Here is a 16,533-nt window from a genome sequence, read left to right as displayed (position 1 = left end):
CACTCCCTGGTCCAAGGATTTATAAACCATCACAGGTATAGAGAAGCTTGTCTGTTGTGTGCGTGTGTGCATGTGCTCGCGTGTGTATATGTCTGTGTGTGTGTGTGTGTGTGTGTGTGTGTGTGTATGTGTATGTCTGTGTGTGTGTGTCCTGTTTGGGTTTGTTTGTTTGCTCTTTTTAACTGTTTTTACACAGGGTCTCATGTAGCTTAGTCTGGCCTCTAACTGTCCATGTAGCTGAGGCTAGCCTTGAACTACTGATCCTCCTTCCTCAGCCTCGTGAATTCTGGGATTACAGCCATTTGCCTTCACAACTAGCCGTTTGCATACATGTAAAGGCCAGGAAAAAAATCCTGTCAGGGTTTAGTTACCAACTCCTCATCCAGAGGTCCTTGACCATGCAGAATGCAGATGGAAGGACCTTGCTACTACTTGGAAGAAATTTTGGCCTAGCATGACCTCCATCTGCACAGGAGAGAAAGCAAAACAAAACAAAACAAGTAACAGTAACAACTGTTTGCACTAATGCGAGAGTCAACGATTTCAGAAATTTTTTTTTTTTTGATTTCAGAAATCTTAAAGTTCAGCTCCACCCTCATCCTTGATGCCCCTCTCCTGGCTGTGAGCGATGGGAGTGAGCAAAGCTGGGCAAGGATTAGATCCCAAAGCCCTAAGTTCAGTACGGAAGCCTGTTAGGAGCCTGCGGGGTGGCCCTGAAGTCCCCATGCTTTGTGAGTGTTGGAGGACTCATCTGAGACAAATAGATGACCTCAAATTCAATTTTGTCCTCTTGTAATGTCAGGTTTACTCTGTAACATCAGGGCCCACACTGGTCTGTCAGGTCTCTCACTCCAGGGGGTGGCCAACAGCTGCTCCTCCTCTCAGTCCTATAGAGGTGAGAGGAGAGGAGGGTGTGCTCTTCCTTCAGGAAGTGGGGCTCCTCAAATGGAGTTGCTAAAGAGCTGTGTGTGTGTGTGTGTGTGTGCGCGCGCGCGCGCGTGTGCGTGTGCGAGTGTGTGTGTGTGTGTGTGTGTGTGAAGGGAATGTTCCTCTTTTTGTGTTGGAAAATGAGTATGGAGGAGTGAAGGTAGATGTGTTTGTACATTTGTCTTTCCTTGGAGGAGCAGACAACAAAGTGTGAACCTTTCTTCGTCTTCCCTGTGGCTTGGTACTAGGGATGGCTTCCCGAGCATGCGACCTGTGTCCTGGCAACAGGCGCTGTGCTTGCACTGACACTGAACTGAGGGCACATTGAATAATAATAAAAAAAATTTACTAATTTATTTGATATTTTTATTTATTTATTTTTGAGACAACATAGCCCTTGTTATCCTGGAACCAGCCTGTAGACAAGGCTGGTCTTGAACTCACTGCCTCTGCCTCCTGACTGCTGGGATTAAAGGTGAATGCCACCATCTTGGAGTGTTTCAGACAGAGCACAGTAAGGCCGGGAAGGCTTTAGGGCAGCAGGCAGAGAAGTTGCATTAGGAATCCCTGCTTAGCAGGTGAAGGAGGGAGAGGCCAGCATAGAGGGCACAGAGGTTGTGACAAGTGTCTGGATTCCACGTGTACTGGGGCCCTGATCTCTGGACTTCCAGGCCGCTTAGTCCCACCAGTGCTTCTGTTAGAATCTGGTCCTCCTCCCCGAGGGAGGAGAGCAGATCAGGTCGCAGGGGGAAAACATCCTCTTTATCTTGCAGGAAGTTCTGTTCCAAGATGCTCTCAACCTGCAGGGGACCAAGGTGACTGGATAAGGGGAACTGGAAAGCTTTCTCCCTCCTAGCAGAGCAGGCTGAGTACCCTAAGCACCTAGGGAGAGGGGAAGACTTTTCTCTAGGGATAAGGCTGGGGCCTGTGAGCACAGTAGGTCTGCATGTTCCCACAGGTTCTAGCGCTCCCCCCCTGCCCTAAACCCCCCCTGGCATCTGTCATGTTTTCTCACCAGCTTCAGTTGCACCGGTAGGACCTTGTTCTCCAAGGATTTTACTAGAATCTTCAGTTGTTCTTCACTTAGCTCTGGAGGGAAAAGCAGAGAAAGAAAAAACCAAAACAACAACAAACAAACAAACAAACAAAAGATTTGTTGCTGGTACAGATGGAACTACAGATTCTAAATAGTGTTAGTACACTCTAATCAATTAATCCATGTATCCACGCATCTATCTGTCCATTTGTCCGTCCATCCATCCATCCAGCCATCCATCTATCCATCCATCCATCCATCCCACCCTCCATCTATCCACAGATGAACACCTGCTCTATAACATACACCTTTGCTGGTCATTAACTTAAAAAAAAAAGTTGTGGTTTTTGACTGGGTAAAGTGACACACACCTTTAATCTCAGCATTTTGGAAGGCAGAGCTATATCGACCTTGTGAGTTTGAGGCCAGATTGTTCTACATAGTGAGTTCCAGGCCAACCAGGGCTACACAGTGAGACCTCATCTAAAAAACAACAGCCACCAAAATTCTAATCTTTCGAAGTAGTTTTGGGAGAAGTCATGTGCTTTTTGTTTGTTTTTGAGACAGTTTTGCATTCTGTAGTCCAGGGTTAAGTTAGGCATTCTGTACCCAGTGTGGCCTGAGACGTTTTTCTTTTCAGTGGAAAAAATTGTCAGGCAGAGGGGAGGAGGAAACACAGGCACAAGATCAGAAGAGTAGTGACTGTGAAATTAAAGCTAACAGGCTGGCAGCAATGTGGAAGTGATGGACTTAGCACCATACAGAAGGTTTGAAAAATGTAAAAAAATAAAAATAAAAATGGACTAACAGGGGCTGGAGAGATGACTCAGCAGGTAAGAATACTAACTACTCTTCCAAAGGTCCTGAGTTCAAATCCCAGCAACCACATGGTGGCTCACAATGACCCATAATGAGATCTGACACCTGCTTCTGGTGCATCTGAAGGCAGCTACATTGTAGTTATTTAGAATAATAAATAAATCTTTGAACCGCAGCAAGCAGGGACTGAGCGAAGACAGTTGACCTGAGCAAGCTGGGCTGACCGGATTGAGCAGAGGCCGTAAATTCAACTCCCAACAACCAGATGACTGCTCACAACCATCTATCTGTACAGCTACAGTGTGTACTCATATACATAAAATAGAGAAATAAATCTTTTTAAAAATAGGCCAACTTAAACCCTAGGAAGGAAACCAATTTGGTGCTGATTTTTTTCTCTCTCTCAAATACCTGGATTAAACTCAGGTCCTTGTGTATGTACACACACACACACATATGTATATGTATACATATACAAATACATATATACATACACATACATATACACACACTCATATATATACACACATATTTATATATACACACACATATACACACATATACATATATATATATATATATATATATACACATACACATAAGTATATGTACAAACACATAGGTATATATACATACACATAAGTATATGTACATACACACATGTATACATATATACACACACATATACACACAAACATATATACACACACACATATATGTATATATACACATATGTATACATACATACACACTATAAGGCACCTGGCATCCACTCATTCATTCATTTGGGAATCATTCACATGATTTACACTTATAACAGAAAGAAACTCGTCTGACTCACTTCTCACTCACCTGTCAGAGCCCCGAGGAAGTAGAGGATGGCGTCCATAGCGTCCTTTAACAGCAGGACATCTTTGGGGAGTGCTTCAAGGGTCACTTCGTGTCCCTTGTCTAGAGCCCCTTCAAGCTGTGAGGAAAACAGGGTGACTAATACTTGCGGTAAAGGTCTAACCTAGCACTTGGCACACAGTAATCTGTGAGCCGAGGCTGACTCTCTCCCACTCCCTGTTTCTTTTGTGTGTGGTCAGGTCCTACAAAGCGCTGGACTGGTAGGCTCCTTGGTCCCTGGGTTTTGAGCACTGGAAAGTGTAAGCTGTTATCCAGCAGGGGGCGCCATAGGCTTATGGTACCCTCTGGCCATCAGAGGGCACACACCACTTCCGGGAACCCTGTACTGATGCTCTTCTTTCAGAGATAAAGGGGCCAGTGGTAGCCTAGCAGCCAAGGTGCACTTGGGCAGCCTTGGGAAGGACATCTGCTATTTATTCCGCAGCGTTTGGTCACTGTGCCATTGGCAGTTCCCCTCCCCATCTGCAGTGGCCGCCACCACCCACACTTCCCTTCCTCCATACTCCCTGTGCTCTGGGCTCTCACCATCTGCTCAAGGTCCTGGAGCTCTTTCTTCTTTCCTAGGAGATGGCTGAGGGAAGTGAGTAGGGAGCTTCGCCCCACTGGACTCAACTTCTCCACTTCTTGAGTCTCTTGCTGAACCTCTTTCTTTAATGTCTTGAAGTCTTCGTGCATCTCCCCTAGGGGCAGAGTTTATGGGGCAGGCACCCTTTACCTGGTGCCCTCTCACACTGAATATATATATATATGTAGGTTTTTGACCCCTTCCTCAGGACCTGGTACCCTGTTTCCAGCTTTTATCTGACTTTTCCTCTTTACCAAGGGGTGTGGTTATGAAGTCATGCTAAAGCCTTGTTATGAAAGATGGAGCAAAGAGGTGGACTAGACTCCCAACCTTCAACTAACACGACAGTTAATCGCACTACCGTTACAACTACCACCACCCTGTATCCCAGGATTCATTCTTTATCTGTGCACAGTAGTTGACTTCTAGTCTCAATGATTCCACCCAGACATTTAGGGGAAGCCTGTTTCTCCTTCTCTTGTTTGTGGACAAACGATAGTCTTGATAACTTAGTGAAGTGGACACTGGGACTATTTCAGAGAGCAGTGGTTCTGTATCAAGGGACAGTGGCTGTGAACTGCAGCCTGTCTGTTTAGTGGCCTGAATTCAAAAAGTACATCTACTCTGTGTTGGGGGAAATGGCTTCCTGGAAGAGGCTGTAATCCCAGGACCAAGGGCTTCTCTCTTCTCTAACTCTCTGTGTCTGTCTCTGTATCTCTGTGTATCTCTTTTTCTCTCTCTGACTTTCCCTTCCTTTCCCTTCCACTCTAATGCTTCTCTCCCTACTTGTGTAGCAAAGTCTTGAAAAAATTCACAAAGCTCCTTTCCAACATCAGAATCTTGGATCACTGAGAAAATAAGAGGAAAATAGACAGAAAAGTACCAATCCTAGCCGGGCAGTGGTGTTGCACGCCTTTAATCCCAGCACTTGGAAGGCAGAGGCAGGCAGATTTCTGAGTTCGAGGCTACATAGTGAGTTCCAGGACAGTCAGGGCTACAAAGAGAAACCTTGTTTCGAAAAAAAAAAAAAATGTTCAGAATCCTCTTGCTCCAGTCCCGGGAGGCAGGAATGGACAAGAACTAATATAGGGGCTGGAGAGATGGCTCAGTAGTTAAAAGCACTGACTGCTCTTCCAGAGGTCCTAAGTTCAATACCCAGCAACCTCATGGTGGCTCACAACATCTGTAATGGGATCTGATGCCCTCTTCTGGTGTGTCTGAAGATAGCTACTGTGTACTTATATAAATAAAATAAATCTTTTTTTTGTTTGTTTTTGTTTTTGTTTTTTTTCCGAGACAGGGTTTCCCGGTGTAGCCCTGGCTGTCCTGGAACTCACTCAATAGACCAGGCTGGCCTCATATTCAGAAATCTGCCTGTTTCTGCCTCTCAAGTGCTGGGATTAAAGGCATGAGCCACTATTTCCTGGCAAATAAAATAAATCTTAAAAAAAAAAAAAGAACTGACACAACGAGAAAAGGGCACTCAGGTTGAACTGGTATCACCCAGCAGCTGGGTGTCTCAAGGCCAGCTGCCCCAGTTTCTGGCAGCAGATACACGCGGAACAGGTTGCAGCTACTGAGGCCGCTGACAGCAAAGTCTGGGGCAGCAGATCTCCTGTGCATTTTGTCTACAGATCTCTCCATTCTATTGTTTTTATTGGAACTTCTTATTCTTATCCTAACTTCTTTTTTTTTTTTTTAAAGATTTATTTATTTATTATATGTAAGTACACTGTAGCTGTCTTCAGACACTCCAGAAGAGGGAGTCAGATCTTGTTACAGATGGTTGTGAGCCACCATGTGGTTGCTGGGATTTGAACTTCAGACCTTCGGAGAGCAGTCAGGTGCTCTTACCCACTGAGCCATCTCACCAGCCCTTATCCTAACTTTTTATTGGGAGTTCTGCTGTAGTTGAGGCACAGCTGTTTGCTGAGATCTGTCCCGCTATCTTCCTGGCCATTCCCAAGATGCAGGTGGGAGGAAAACTAAGGTTTTGAACTTAAGTCAAAAGGAACACTTAGACATGAGTTTCCCTTCTCCTGGCTTTTCTGAAAACACAAAAAGAACATCTGTCACGACAAACTCTTTGCTGCCCTTCCCTAAAGCCATGGCTAAGACAGTCTCATGGTAGCATTATGAAAACATTGAGATTCTGTGAGTACACCCACCCATACGACTTTGGAACACATCCCGTCTCCAAATCTCTATGTTTCTGGCTGTGTAATGGCCCCTGTCTCTTTGTTCCTTTATGTCCCATAACTCTATCTGTCTGAGGACCCAGGAAACAAGAGCAGATGTTTTTGTTGGTAGATTATAGGAGCTGCTGCTCCTATTTTAGGGTGGGAGACTTTACCAGATATCATCTGGACAGTACTGCCTTGTCTCTGAAGCACACACAGGGGGTTAAAGGTTGGCATGTTGTCAGTACAAATGTATGGAATGCCTATAAGGAACAAGAGAAGGCATTAGGAGGTCATTACCAGCTTGCCACACCCTTTTTTCTTCAGCCTAAAACCCCAAACTCCTCAAATGCCCCATCTAATTCTTTACCTGAACTTCACTGTTGGAAGTTGTAAGCTCTTCCCTTCAATAGCATCCCCCACACACCCCTGCCCCAATCACCAATCCAGGTCTGCTGTCAGGATCTGTCTCCTCCTTGGGCTTCCTGAGGTCGGAGGCTGTGCTCATTTGGCTTTAGGGTCACTCCCCACATCCTCCCCAGTGCCATAGACACCTGAAACCCAGGTCTCCTCCTTCACCTGGAGCAACCTTGGTTCTGTCTCCAGCAATGGGCAATATAAGATGCTGCTCCCCCCACCCCATCCCCTCACACAGCAAGAGAGGCCCAGGATGCCACTGCACACATGCAGCCATCCCTTATCTTGAGGTCAGCACATGCTGGTTTCTGCTCACCCCACTCATCTTTCCCATAGATGATCAGTTGTCTCACTCGATAGGCCAGAACACAGCCCTTGGGGATGGTTACAGCCTCCTTGTGGTTCACGGATCCCTAGGATTACACAATGAGAGTCTGTGAGTTCTCTGAGATCCATTAGGAGGAGGAGCAGGATGCAGGTACAGGGCTGGGTCGGATAGTCTTTGAGGACACAAGGGGTTGGAAAGCCTTCAGTAGGATGTCCAGTATTCTTTCTCTGTGTTCTGAACTTATGGCCCTTGAAGCCTTCCCATTCATTTCTTTTTTAAAAATTATATACATTCATTTGTTTATTTTATGTATGAGTACACTGTCTTTTTCTTTAGACACACCAGAAGAGGGCATTGGATCGAATGACAGATGGTTGTAAGCCACCATATGGTTGCTTAGAATTGAACTCAGGACCTCTGGAAGAATGGTCGTCAGTGGTATTAACCACTAAGTCATCTCTCCAGCCCCCTTCCCATTCATGTCTAGTGATCACCCACTGCTTCTGGACTGGACAGCAGAGGAACTGGACAGACCTGCTCTAGCACCTGCCTGTGGATCATCCTGCCCCACATCCCAGGTTCTTCCTTCCTCCACATCAGCTGCCCCATTCTTATCTCATTCAGGAAGTCTTCCCCTGGCTCCCAATCCCATACCTTTCCTCTTGAACATACTCACTAGATGTATGTATAGATTATAAGAGATGCACTTATTTCTACCGGGCTTTACCTGTGCGACTCATCTATAAGGAAGGACATTCTGAAAGCAGGAAACTGCCCTCTTCCTGGGATCTTACCAGGTAGCCCAGACTGACCTTGAACCCGTGACTCTCCTGCCTCTGCCTTTAGAGCGCTGGGATTACTAGTGTGCACCACCATACCAGAGAGGAGAGCAGGGGAGGGGTGAGGACAAATCCTGTATCACTGAACTTGCTCTGTGTTGTCTGTGGCCTATGGAGACCTGGCCTGCTGGGTACCACTGAGCAAAGGACAGTGTGTGTGGTCTGTCTCTCTCCATCTCTGTGTCTTTCTATCGATGTCTGTGTATAGCAAACCTGTAGTCCCAGTGAGGGAAGGTTGAGAGAGAATTTGGAAATTGCGTTGCTAGCTCGCTTCAGAGTGACTTCCTGCTTGGCTTTCACCACCTCCATCACCACATACAGGTTTTGCTTGTATTCCCGCATCTCCTTCAGGAACGGGTGGTCTGCTGACAGTTTCCTAAGGCAGGAGAAGCAGGAAGACACCACCCACAGCATTTCTTACCAGGGCCACCACCTGTGCTTTGTATTATTTTATTTTTGAGACAGGTTCCCGTTGTACCGCCTTGGCTGGCCTGTGAACCCAGGGCTGGCCTTGAACTCACAGAGACCCACCTGCCTTTGTCTCTCAAGCACTGGGACTAAAGGTATGTGCCACTATGCCCCTTAGTGCCTGGTTTTTAAATTTGTCAATCGTAGACAGTACAGTGCCAGGGAAGGAATGAGGGCTCAGATCAGCCCACAATGCAAAATCAGACTTCGGCTTCCTGGCAGGGCAGCAGCTTTGAATCTGAGTTGCCTCTTCTATAAGACAGAGATGATGCCAACTACCTCCCAGGTATAAACTGCCATAAACTGTGCAAACAGCTGGAGGCTCATCACCTGGCATCTCCACTTCCTCCTCCCCTTTGCTTCCGTATGAAAACACATCTCTGTCCTTACAGCATCTGCTTTTGTTCCTGAGTTCTCCCTCAAAACACTGCCCTATTTCTCTCCTTCACCTACTGCAAATGTCTCAAAGAGTGAGCCATACTGACTATCTCACTCTGCTGAAATCACAGTGACCCACACTCACTAAACTGGGTGATTCCCCCTAAATGTGGACCATTGTGGATCTTTAGTCCTTCTGTGCCTTCCTGCTTCCAATTACATGCACTACTCTCATTTTTTTTTTTTTTTTGTGAAATTGCCATATAGATTTCCAAAGTTGTACAATTTATTCTCCCACCTTGCTCTAAATCCTTGTGAGCATGTGCTATCCCTTGAGGTTTGGTCTTAGCCATCCTGAGAGGTACAGGATGGAACTACAGAGAGGTTTTGACTGACTTTTCACTGATGACTAAAGACTCAAATATTTCCTTAAGTGCTTCTCTGCTCTTCTAGATTCCCTTGCTGAGAGTTCTCCGTTTAGCTCTCAACCCCATTTTTAGATTATATTGTTTTGGGTATTAACACCTAACTTCTTGGTTTCTTCTTAAACTCTGTGCATTAGCCCTCTGTAAGATGTAGGGTTGGTGAAGATACTTTCCAATCTGTACACTGCCTTTTTGTCCTATTGACAGCATTCTTTGCCTTATAGAAACTTTTACTTTCATGAAGTTCCATTTATCAAATATTGATCCTGGCAGCCCCTCAGCCCTGTCCTCTCTCACCTCTCCATGTGCAAGTTCTCCAGAGCCGTGGGAGCCACACTGAGCATCTGTACCTCCAGCGTGCTGCTTTGTGACAGGCCCACAGTCCCCTTTACCTTCATCATTGTTGGCACCTCCACATCTCCCTCTACTCTGACATCCAGCATATTCTTAAAGCTAAAATTGCCAAGGAGTGTTGGATCTGTGGTAAGGAAAAGATAGAAGCAGTAAACTGGGAGCACCCCCCACCCCGACTCATCAGCACAGCACTGCTAGAGAGAACTCTGGGCTTGGTGACACCTAACCATATCAGAGAGAAGAGCTTGATAATCTTCCTTGTGGTCAGGATGGCTGGCCCTGGCCCCACAGCATCCTTCAGAGCCCAGCTCTGGGTGAGAGGCTGACCTGAGGGGGAGCTGCCCGGCTCCAGCACATCCAGGAGAGTGTAGTCGGTGCGCACATAGCGGGCTCCCCAGAACAGTGTGCTCTTCCTCTTCCTCAGCACCAGGCAGAAGGGATGGAAGCGTTTGAAGTCGATGAGGCTGTCTAGGGGTGTCAGATCCCCTCGAGGGTTCAGCTGTCTAGCCAGGGCCCGGGTGACATCCTCAAACATAGACATTGTCTCTGTGGAGAAAGAGTTGGACAATGTCCAGGCAGCCGCTGGGGTCGTCAAGACCTGGTAAGGACTTTGTAAGAGGCTGTCACCAGGCTTCACTCCTAGAGTAGAGGGGAGACAATTAGAGCATCTGGATGTTGGATCTGGAAGGAGCCCCAGAGTCCTACTTTTGTGATGGACAATCCCAAGCTCTAGAGTTCACATGGCTGACACAAGATGCCAGCCTTCCCCTTTGGTAAGGGCTCTTTTCTCATTCCATGTTCATTTCTTCTCAGCTGAGAAGGCAGGGGACATTCTGGGGAATCAGGGGGAAGGTCTGAGAGACCTTCCTAGAGCCACAGAGTCCAGCTAGAGCCTGTCATCAGCAGTGGAAGTGAAGTATCCTCTCACACTAAGGGACAGTTGAAACTAGGACCTGGGGACACCAGGGAAAGGAAGCAACCACACTGGGCCCAGGGGCCTGGGCAGTCAGAGCTGGGCAGCTTCCCCAGTTGCCCTTTCCTTGGCAAAGGTACACTTGTTTGTACCCTACACTTCCCTCCCACCCACCTCCTAGCAGCCTAGCTATAGTGGGCCAGTTTCCCAGTTCCTTTCTCTTGCTCACTTCTTTTTTGCCTTTGTTGGTTCTGTTTACGATATATCCCCTTTCCAATGAAAAGAATTCGTATTCATCCTTTAAGACTCAACTCAAAGCCAGGCATGGTGGCACACACCTTTAATCCCAGCACTCGGGAGGCAGAGGCAGGCAGATTTCTGAGTTCGAGGCTAGCCTGGTCTACAAAGTGAGTTCCAGAACAGCCAGGGCTATACAGAGAAACTCTGTCTCAAAAACCCAAAAACAAACAAACAAACAAACAAACAAAAAAGACTCAACTCAAGGGCTGGAGTGGTTAAGAGCATTGACTGCTCTTGTGGAGGTCCTGAGTTTTAATTCCTATAACCACATGATCACTCAGAAGAAGAAGAAGAAGAAGAAGAAGAAGAGGAGGAGGAGGAGGAGGAGGAGGAGGAGGAGGAGGAGGAGGAGGAGGAGGAGGAAGAAGAAGAAGAAGAAGAAGAAGAAGAAGAAGAAGAAGAAGAAGAAGAAGAAGAAGAAGAAGAAGGGGAAGGGAAGGGGAAGGGGAAGGGGAAGGGGGAGAGGGGAAAAGAAGGGGAAAAGGGAATAAAGGTGAAGAAGGGGAAGGTGTAGAAAGGGAAGAAGGAGAAGAAGGGGAAGGGGAGGGGGAGGGGAAGGGGAAAGGGGGAGGGGGAAAGAAAGTGGGGGAAAAGAGGGGAAGAAAGGGGAAAAGGGGGAAAAGGGGAAAAAGGGGAGAAGGGGAAGGAGGTGGAAGAAAGGGGAAGGGAGAAGAAGGGGGAAGGAGGAAGGGGAAGAAGAAGAAGAGGAGGAGGAGGAGGAGGAGGAGGAAAAAGACTCAAGTCACCTGCTCACCACATTACTCCTTTGGACATTTTGGTGACTCTGCTTGTATTCTCAAGGCTCCTTGTATATTTACTTCTGAAACACCTGCTTATTCATCTTGTTACCATCTGTCAACCTGAGTGCCTCATCTACTCAACTGTAACTTCCCAGAGGGGAGGAAATGGACCTTAATCACCTCTACAGCATCAGCACCAGCACCAGGCACCATGTCTGGTAGAAAGAAGGATAGAAAGAGAGAGCTTGGTCTTGGGAAACACGCGAGGGTGAAAGGGACAAAACAGATGTGGGACCAGCAAGTACTGCAAGTTTGACATCTTAGGACTCTGTCTTTGAAGTCCAGGTATCTCACCTGAGCATCCAGGAGACACATCCAGATTTTCCTGGTGGGTGGAAAAGATCAGACACATCAGCTAGCCTCCATGGGTCTCACCTTTCTGTAGTACTTGACAGAGGAAGGGAAAGAGGAGCAACACACACAGATGTTGGGGCCATTCTGTCATCTACAATATACTTTCCAGCCGTTGTTCCTGGAAGGGCTGGGATGGCCTAAGTCTCTCCAGAGACCAATTGAGTGTATCTAGAAGGACCTACCCTTCACCAGAGTGGCACTCAAAGGGCTGCCTCTTTTCTCTCTAAGGTCTACTATGAGTCCTACACCCATTGAAATCCAGGGGAACTTTATGGCCATGATAAAGGATAAGAAATCCCATGCCCATTTGGCTCCAACCTTCCCCTTGCTCCCCAGAGTGTCCCCCTGCCTTCTGAGCCATCATTGATCTTACCAGGGAAGGGTGATGCTGGGTCCTGTCTGGCAGCAGATGTGTGGTAAGGAACCAGAGCTCGTTCTGTCTATAGGGTGAGAGAATGACTGACTGTCCCTTATCAGGACTGGGTGCTTTATATTTCTGTGGAGGCTGGGATGTAGACTCCCACAGACTCCACCAGTATCAGTCTGTTTGAAGTGCCCCACCTCAGGCACTGGGCCCTGGCCTGAGACGAGAAGAGGGTTTGGGTAGGGAGTTGCCAGACAGGTGTCTTTGTAGATGGTCCTGAGACAGAAAGAAGTGGTGAGTGAAAATTTTCTTGTGGACTTTTGGGAACAAGGGACAGTTAACAGGGACAGGGTTGGGGAGATCACCTGGAAGAGAATGGAGAGGGGGAGACAAGAGACCCAAAGAATGGATAGCAAGTCACAAAGTCTTATCAAGCTGACAAATATTTATTGTTCCCACACAGGTTATATACTCCTAGAAGCAGGATATAGGATAAGGGGGGTGGAGTGGGGTCGCTTTATCTCTGGGGAATGCCCCTGTTCCCAAGAACAGGCTATAGGCTGGGTAAAATGTTCAGTTGGAAGAACAGAACAGAATGGGTTCTAGGCACATGTTCTCAAGATCTATAGCTATTTGTTCTCAACTGGGTTAGTGCTTTTCCACAGAGGCCAAGACTTTCTGCCAGAAAGCACTTATGGCTGACAAGGCAGTTAATGTTCAAACAAGGTTGCTCCAAACTACGGAGGGAGTGGAAATTGGGTGTTTGTTTGAGTGTCTGTACGCATGCATGCATGTGAATGGTGTGGTGTCATTGTGGCCCATTTGGAAACATCTGCCATTCATCTGAGACCTTGTGGAAATGATAAGTGATAAGAAATCCTATATGTTTAGGGACTGCAGGTAGCAGAGGAGCTGATAATCTGCCCTTTATCTTTGTATACATCAGCCTGCTGATTCTTACCTCTCTCTATGTGTATATGTGCATTGGCTACACATGCATAGCTTGGTACCAGTATACACAGAAGTCTGAGGAAGCAGGATAGAGTGAGCTCATATTGTCTTCTGTAGCTGCCAGGGGCCACAGGTTACTGGGTTCCTGAAAGGAAAGCTGGGGTTTGGATGGGAAAGGCAGCAAGAGAACAAGACAAGTTCTGATCAAGGCCCAATGCTTACTTAAGAGTCTGTGCTAGTAGTGTGTGTGTGTGTGTGTGTGTGTGTGTGTGTGTTTGTGTAAGCATCCTCCACCATGCCAGTATCTCATTGCTTTGTCAGGATCACATCAGGAAAAGAGGTTCAGCCTCTCAGCAGGTAGTGGCATCTTGGAGAAAACCACAGATGTGGCAGGACAGCAGATGTTGGAAGACTCCACCCTAGGTGGCCTAGCAACTGTAGCAAACCAGGTCTGAGCCATCTCACTCAATTCTGGGGGTAGGGAACAATTCCTCCCTTTTTATTTATTAAAAATTAGCTGGACTGGGGCATAAAATTTACTTATGCTCCATGGTCCTGCCTGGAAATTATGGTGGCTGGAGGCCGTGCCTGTCTTAGGACTGAATCTAATTGGATATTTTCTAACCCATCTCAGAGAATACATGCAGCTTGTTTGTATCTATTTGCACAAACATGTCCTCTCAGTGTTTATTATGAGAAAACACGGCCTCTTGGCACATGCCTCTGTCTTAGGTTGAAAGAAGCCATAGACCAGTGGCCTGTCTTTGGCTGCTGGCCCTCATTGCACACCTTTTCCCCAATTAGACCAAAGCCACAATATGGAGTCAATGCATTTCTTCATAACAATGAATCACTGCCATATCTGAGCTTTGCTGAAGGCGAGCCTGTAAGGAGGTAACCGACCTGCTTGAAATACAAAGTCCAAAGTTGAAAGGAACAGGATTAAGGGTGTCTGTGGGAATGTTCCAGGCACTAAATTCAGTTACAAATTTGCAATGAGCAGACCCAAGTCTGGCCTCCTGGAGTGGGGGCGGTGGCTTTGAGAATCAACAAAAAACTGTTACTCCTCATGTAAATAATGGAGGCTATGCTCCAAGTTAACTCTGCTGGCTGGTAAAGATTTTTAGGTATTTTCATGATAGGAGTCTCCAATAATGGATTTATTTCTAGACCAGTCCATGATTGAGTCAGAATAACTGGTCACAGTAAAGCAAAGAGGAGAGAGTCTTTATAACTCCTCCTTTTATTTAATTTTTCTAAGTCAGTTTCCACATTCTCTATGTTTTCTTTTTCACAAAGTCTAAAAGCTTGAAGCAAGGCAGCTTAGCTTGTCTAATCTGGAACATAGGCAAGCAAAGGTGGGTCAAGATCATATGCCCAACACACCTTTCCTGTCCACATTGTCAGGGCACTCAGCAAGCTCACAGGTAAGCCTGTCACACGAATCATTTTGGCAGCTAGCATGCTCCTGCAGCATTCTGTGGAAAAAACACAAACATGTCCTCTTCCCATATTAAATACCTGACCTGGATCATACCATATACCAATAAGTGAATCCTTCCATCTCACCTAGCCATGAGTATGCCTAGTTATAGGATACTATACGGCACTCAGGAAGGAGTTGTTTGGCATCCAAATTTTAAATTTTAAAAATAAAAAGTGTGATTTAAATAATGTGCATGGAGATATAATTCCCCTCCCCCTTTTAAGAAGATGCTGTTTTATATGCCCACAATCCCTTGTCCTTGAGAAGTATTAAAAATTCCAGTAACATTGGTAACATTAAAATGTTGACAAAACATCTCAAATGCTTGACTGTAATCTTCATTTCCAATATCTGTCTTCATCTGATTTGGAACTAGAAATCCTGAAAAGGTATCAATAGTCACATGTGCATATTTTATTTTTCTAAAATCAGAAGTATGAATATCCATTTGCAGTAATTGATTAAGTATAAATCCTAGAGAATTAATGCCATTATGTGGAACAGGTAGAAGCTGAGGACACTGAGAACAAGTCTTTACAATTTGACCTGCACATTTTCTAAAAATACCAAATTATTGTCTCAAGCCATTACTATTTTGATGATGTAAAGAATGAGATTATATGGCCAATTGTTCTTGTGTAAGGCCTATAATCTGCCTGGGATATGAATCTAGGGTGGCATTGCCTAAAGAGCTCTTGTCCAGGCAATCTAGGATAGTTCTTAAATGTCCAAAGTCAGTCCTTTAAAGAAACAATATGTTTTCTTAACTTGAGTTGTATGATTGCAGTTTTGAGAATTAGCAGTAGCTAAAAAAGGAACTATTTTAAGCAATTTTAAGCAATGAGCTCTCTCTCTCTCTCTCTCTCTCTCTCTATATATATATATATATATATATATATATATACATATATATATATATATATAGGCTTTCAGTATAAAAATTAAAGCTTGATTTTTCAACATTTCAAAACACTGGCTACAGCACCCAGTTCAATCATCTGTACTGAAGCAGGAGGAAACTCAAAAGAATAAACATGTGATCCAATCACATAGACTTCTCTCCCACAGAAGGGATGTTTATAAATACAGTAGATGTATTCTTTATGGGATGCATACATGCATAAATTTACAGAAAATACAAAAGCATGCTTAGAAGCAATTTTTAACAACTTCTCTTTTGGATAATGATTATCAATTTTACTTAAAAAGTTCACTAAGCAATAGGCAAAATATCAATATTCTGCAATAACCAATTTAATTGCTGTTCAAAACAAGGAACAGATGCCTTGTCAGGTTTTTAAGACTTTTTTTTTTAAATACCTTCATGATTTTATCTTACAATTCTATTTTAACACCACCACAGCTTCATAATAGGGTGTTAAAACTTTACATGGAGATGATGAAACATGATTTCACATCAATGTTCTCTTTTGCCAAAGAATCGCTGTGGGCACACTGAGTAACAATAACTAGGATATGCAGCTAATGTTTGATTACCATTGATAACAATTGATTACAGAAGCTTCCTCTACTTTCTGCAAAGCCTTTTGTTTTTCACCAGTTACTTTGCATCTCTCTTGATAACATCCAGCAGAGTGTGCTGCAGGGTTGCTGGGCAGCTGAGGGCAGCTGAGGGCAGGGACTCCTCACTCAGACACATTCCCAGACTCTCTTGAGCAAGAGGAGAAAATGAGGTTGGAGGGAGAGGCTAGGGCAAGAG

At 45.4% G+C, this 16,533-nt stretch overlaps 1 protein-coding gene across 4 annotated transcripts; it reads right to left on the bottom strand.

The window, feature by feature from the left end:
- Positions 1-1,275: 1,275 nt before the first annotated feature.
- Positions 1,276-12,497, bottom strand: Gsdma2 (gasdermin A2). 4 transcript variants are annotated; one of them, NM_029727.3, is made up of 11 exons: positions 12,386-12,481; positions 11,953-11,983; positions 9,973-10,191; positions 9,589-9,769; positions 8,234-8,396; positions 7,170-7,266; positions 6,610-6,699; positions 4,217-4,371; positions 3,635-3,749; positions 1,943-2,016; positions 1,276-1,727 (listed from the first exon to the last, which is right to left on the bottom strand). In NM_029727.3, the coding sequence occupies exons 3-11, from the start codon at positions 10,184-10,186 to the stop codon at positions 1,485-1,487; spliced, it is 1,332 nt and encodes a 443-aa protein (NP_084003.2). In that variant the 5' UTR covers positions 10,187-10,191; positions 11,953-11,983; positions 12,386-12,481; the 3' UTR covers positions 1,276-1,484. The 4 variants fall into 4 exon arrangements, with proteins under 4 accessions (NP_084003.2, NP_001350149.1, NP_001350150.1 ...); XM_006534455.3 differs by having other exon boundaries at positions 1,292-1,727; positions 11,953-12,037; positions 12,386-12,497; NM_001363220.1 differs by lacking the exon at positions 11,953-11,983.
- Between the last annotated feature and the right edge of the window lie 4,036 nt (positions 12,498-16,533).

Source organism: Mus musculus, chromosome 11 (genome assembly GCF_000001635.26).
Source record: "Mus musculus strain C57BL/6J chromosome 11, GRCm38.p6 C57BL/6J".
Taxonomy (NCBI): domain Eukaryota; kingdom Metazoa; phylum Chordata; class Mammalia; order Rodentia; family Muridae; genus Mus; species Mus musculus.
Note: the sequence above shows the minus strand (reverse complement) of the source record. Positions and strands in the feature narration are given on the sequence as shown.

What these genes read in the sequence shown, in the direction of transcription:
- Gsdma2 (XM_006534455.3), bottom strand. Translation starts at nt 12,010, where the DNA reads ATGTGTCTGATCTTTTCCACCCACCAGGAAAATCTGGATGTGTCTCCT. An exon ending in GCCGGGCAGCTCCCCCTCAG is followed by an intron (nt 9,770 to 9,972) that starts GTCAGCCTCTCA and finishes TCCTTACCACAG; the next exon opens with ATCCAACACTCCTTGGCAAT. An exon ending in TACCGGTGCAACTGAAGCTG is followed by an intron (nt 1,728 to 1,942) that starts GTGAGAAAACAT and finishes GGTCCCCTGCAG; the next exon opens with GTTGAGAGCATCTTGGAACA.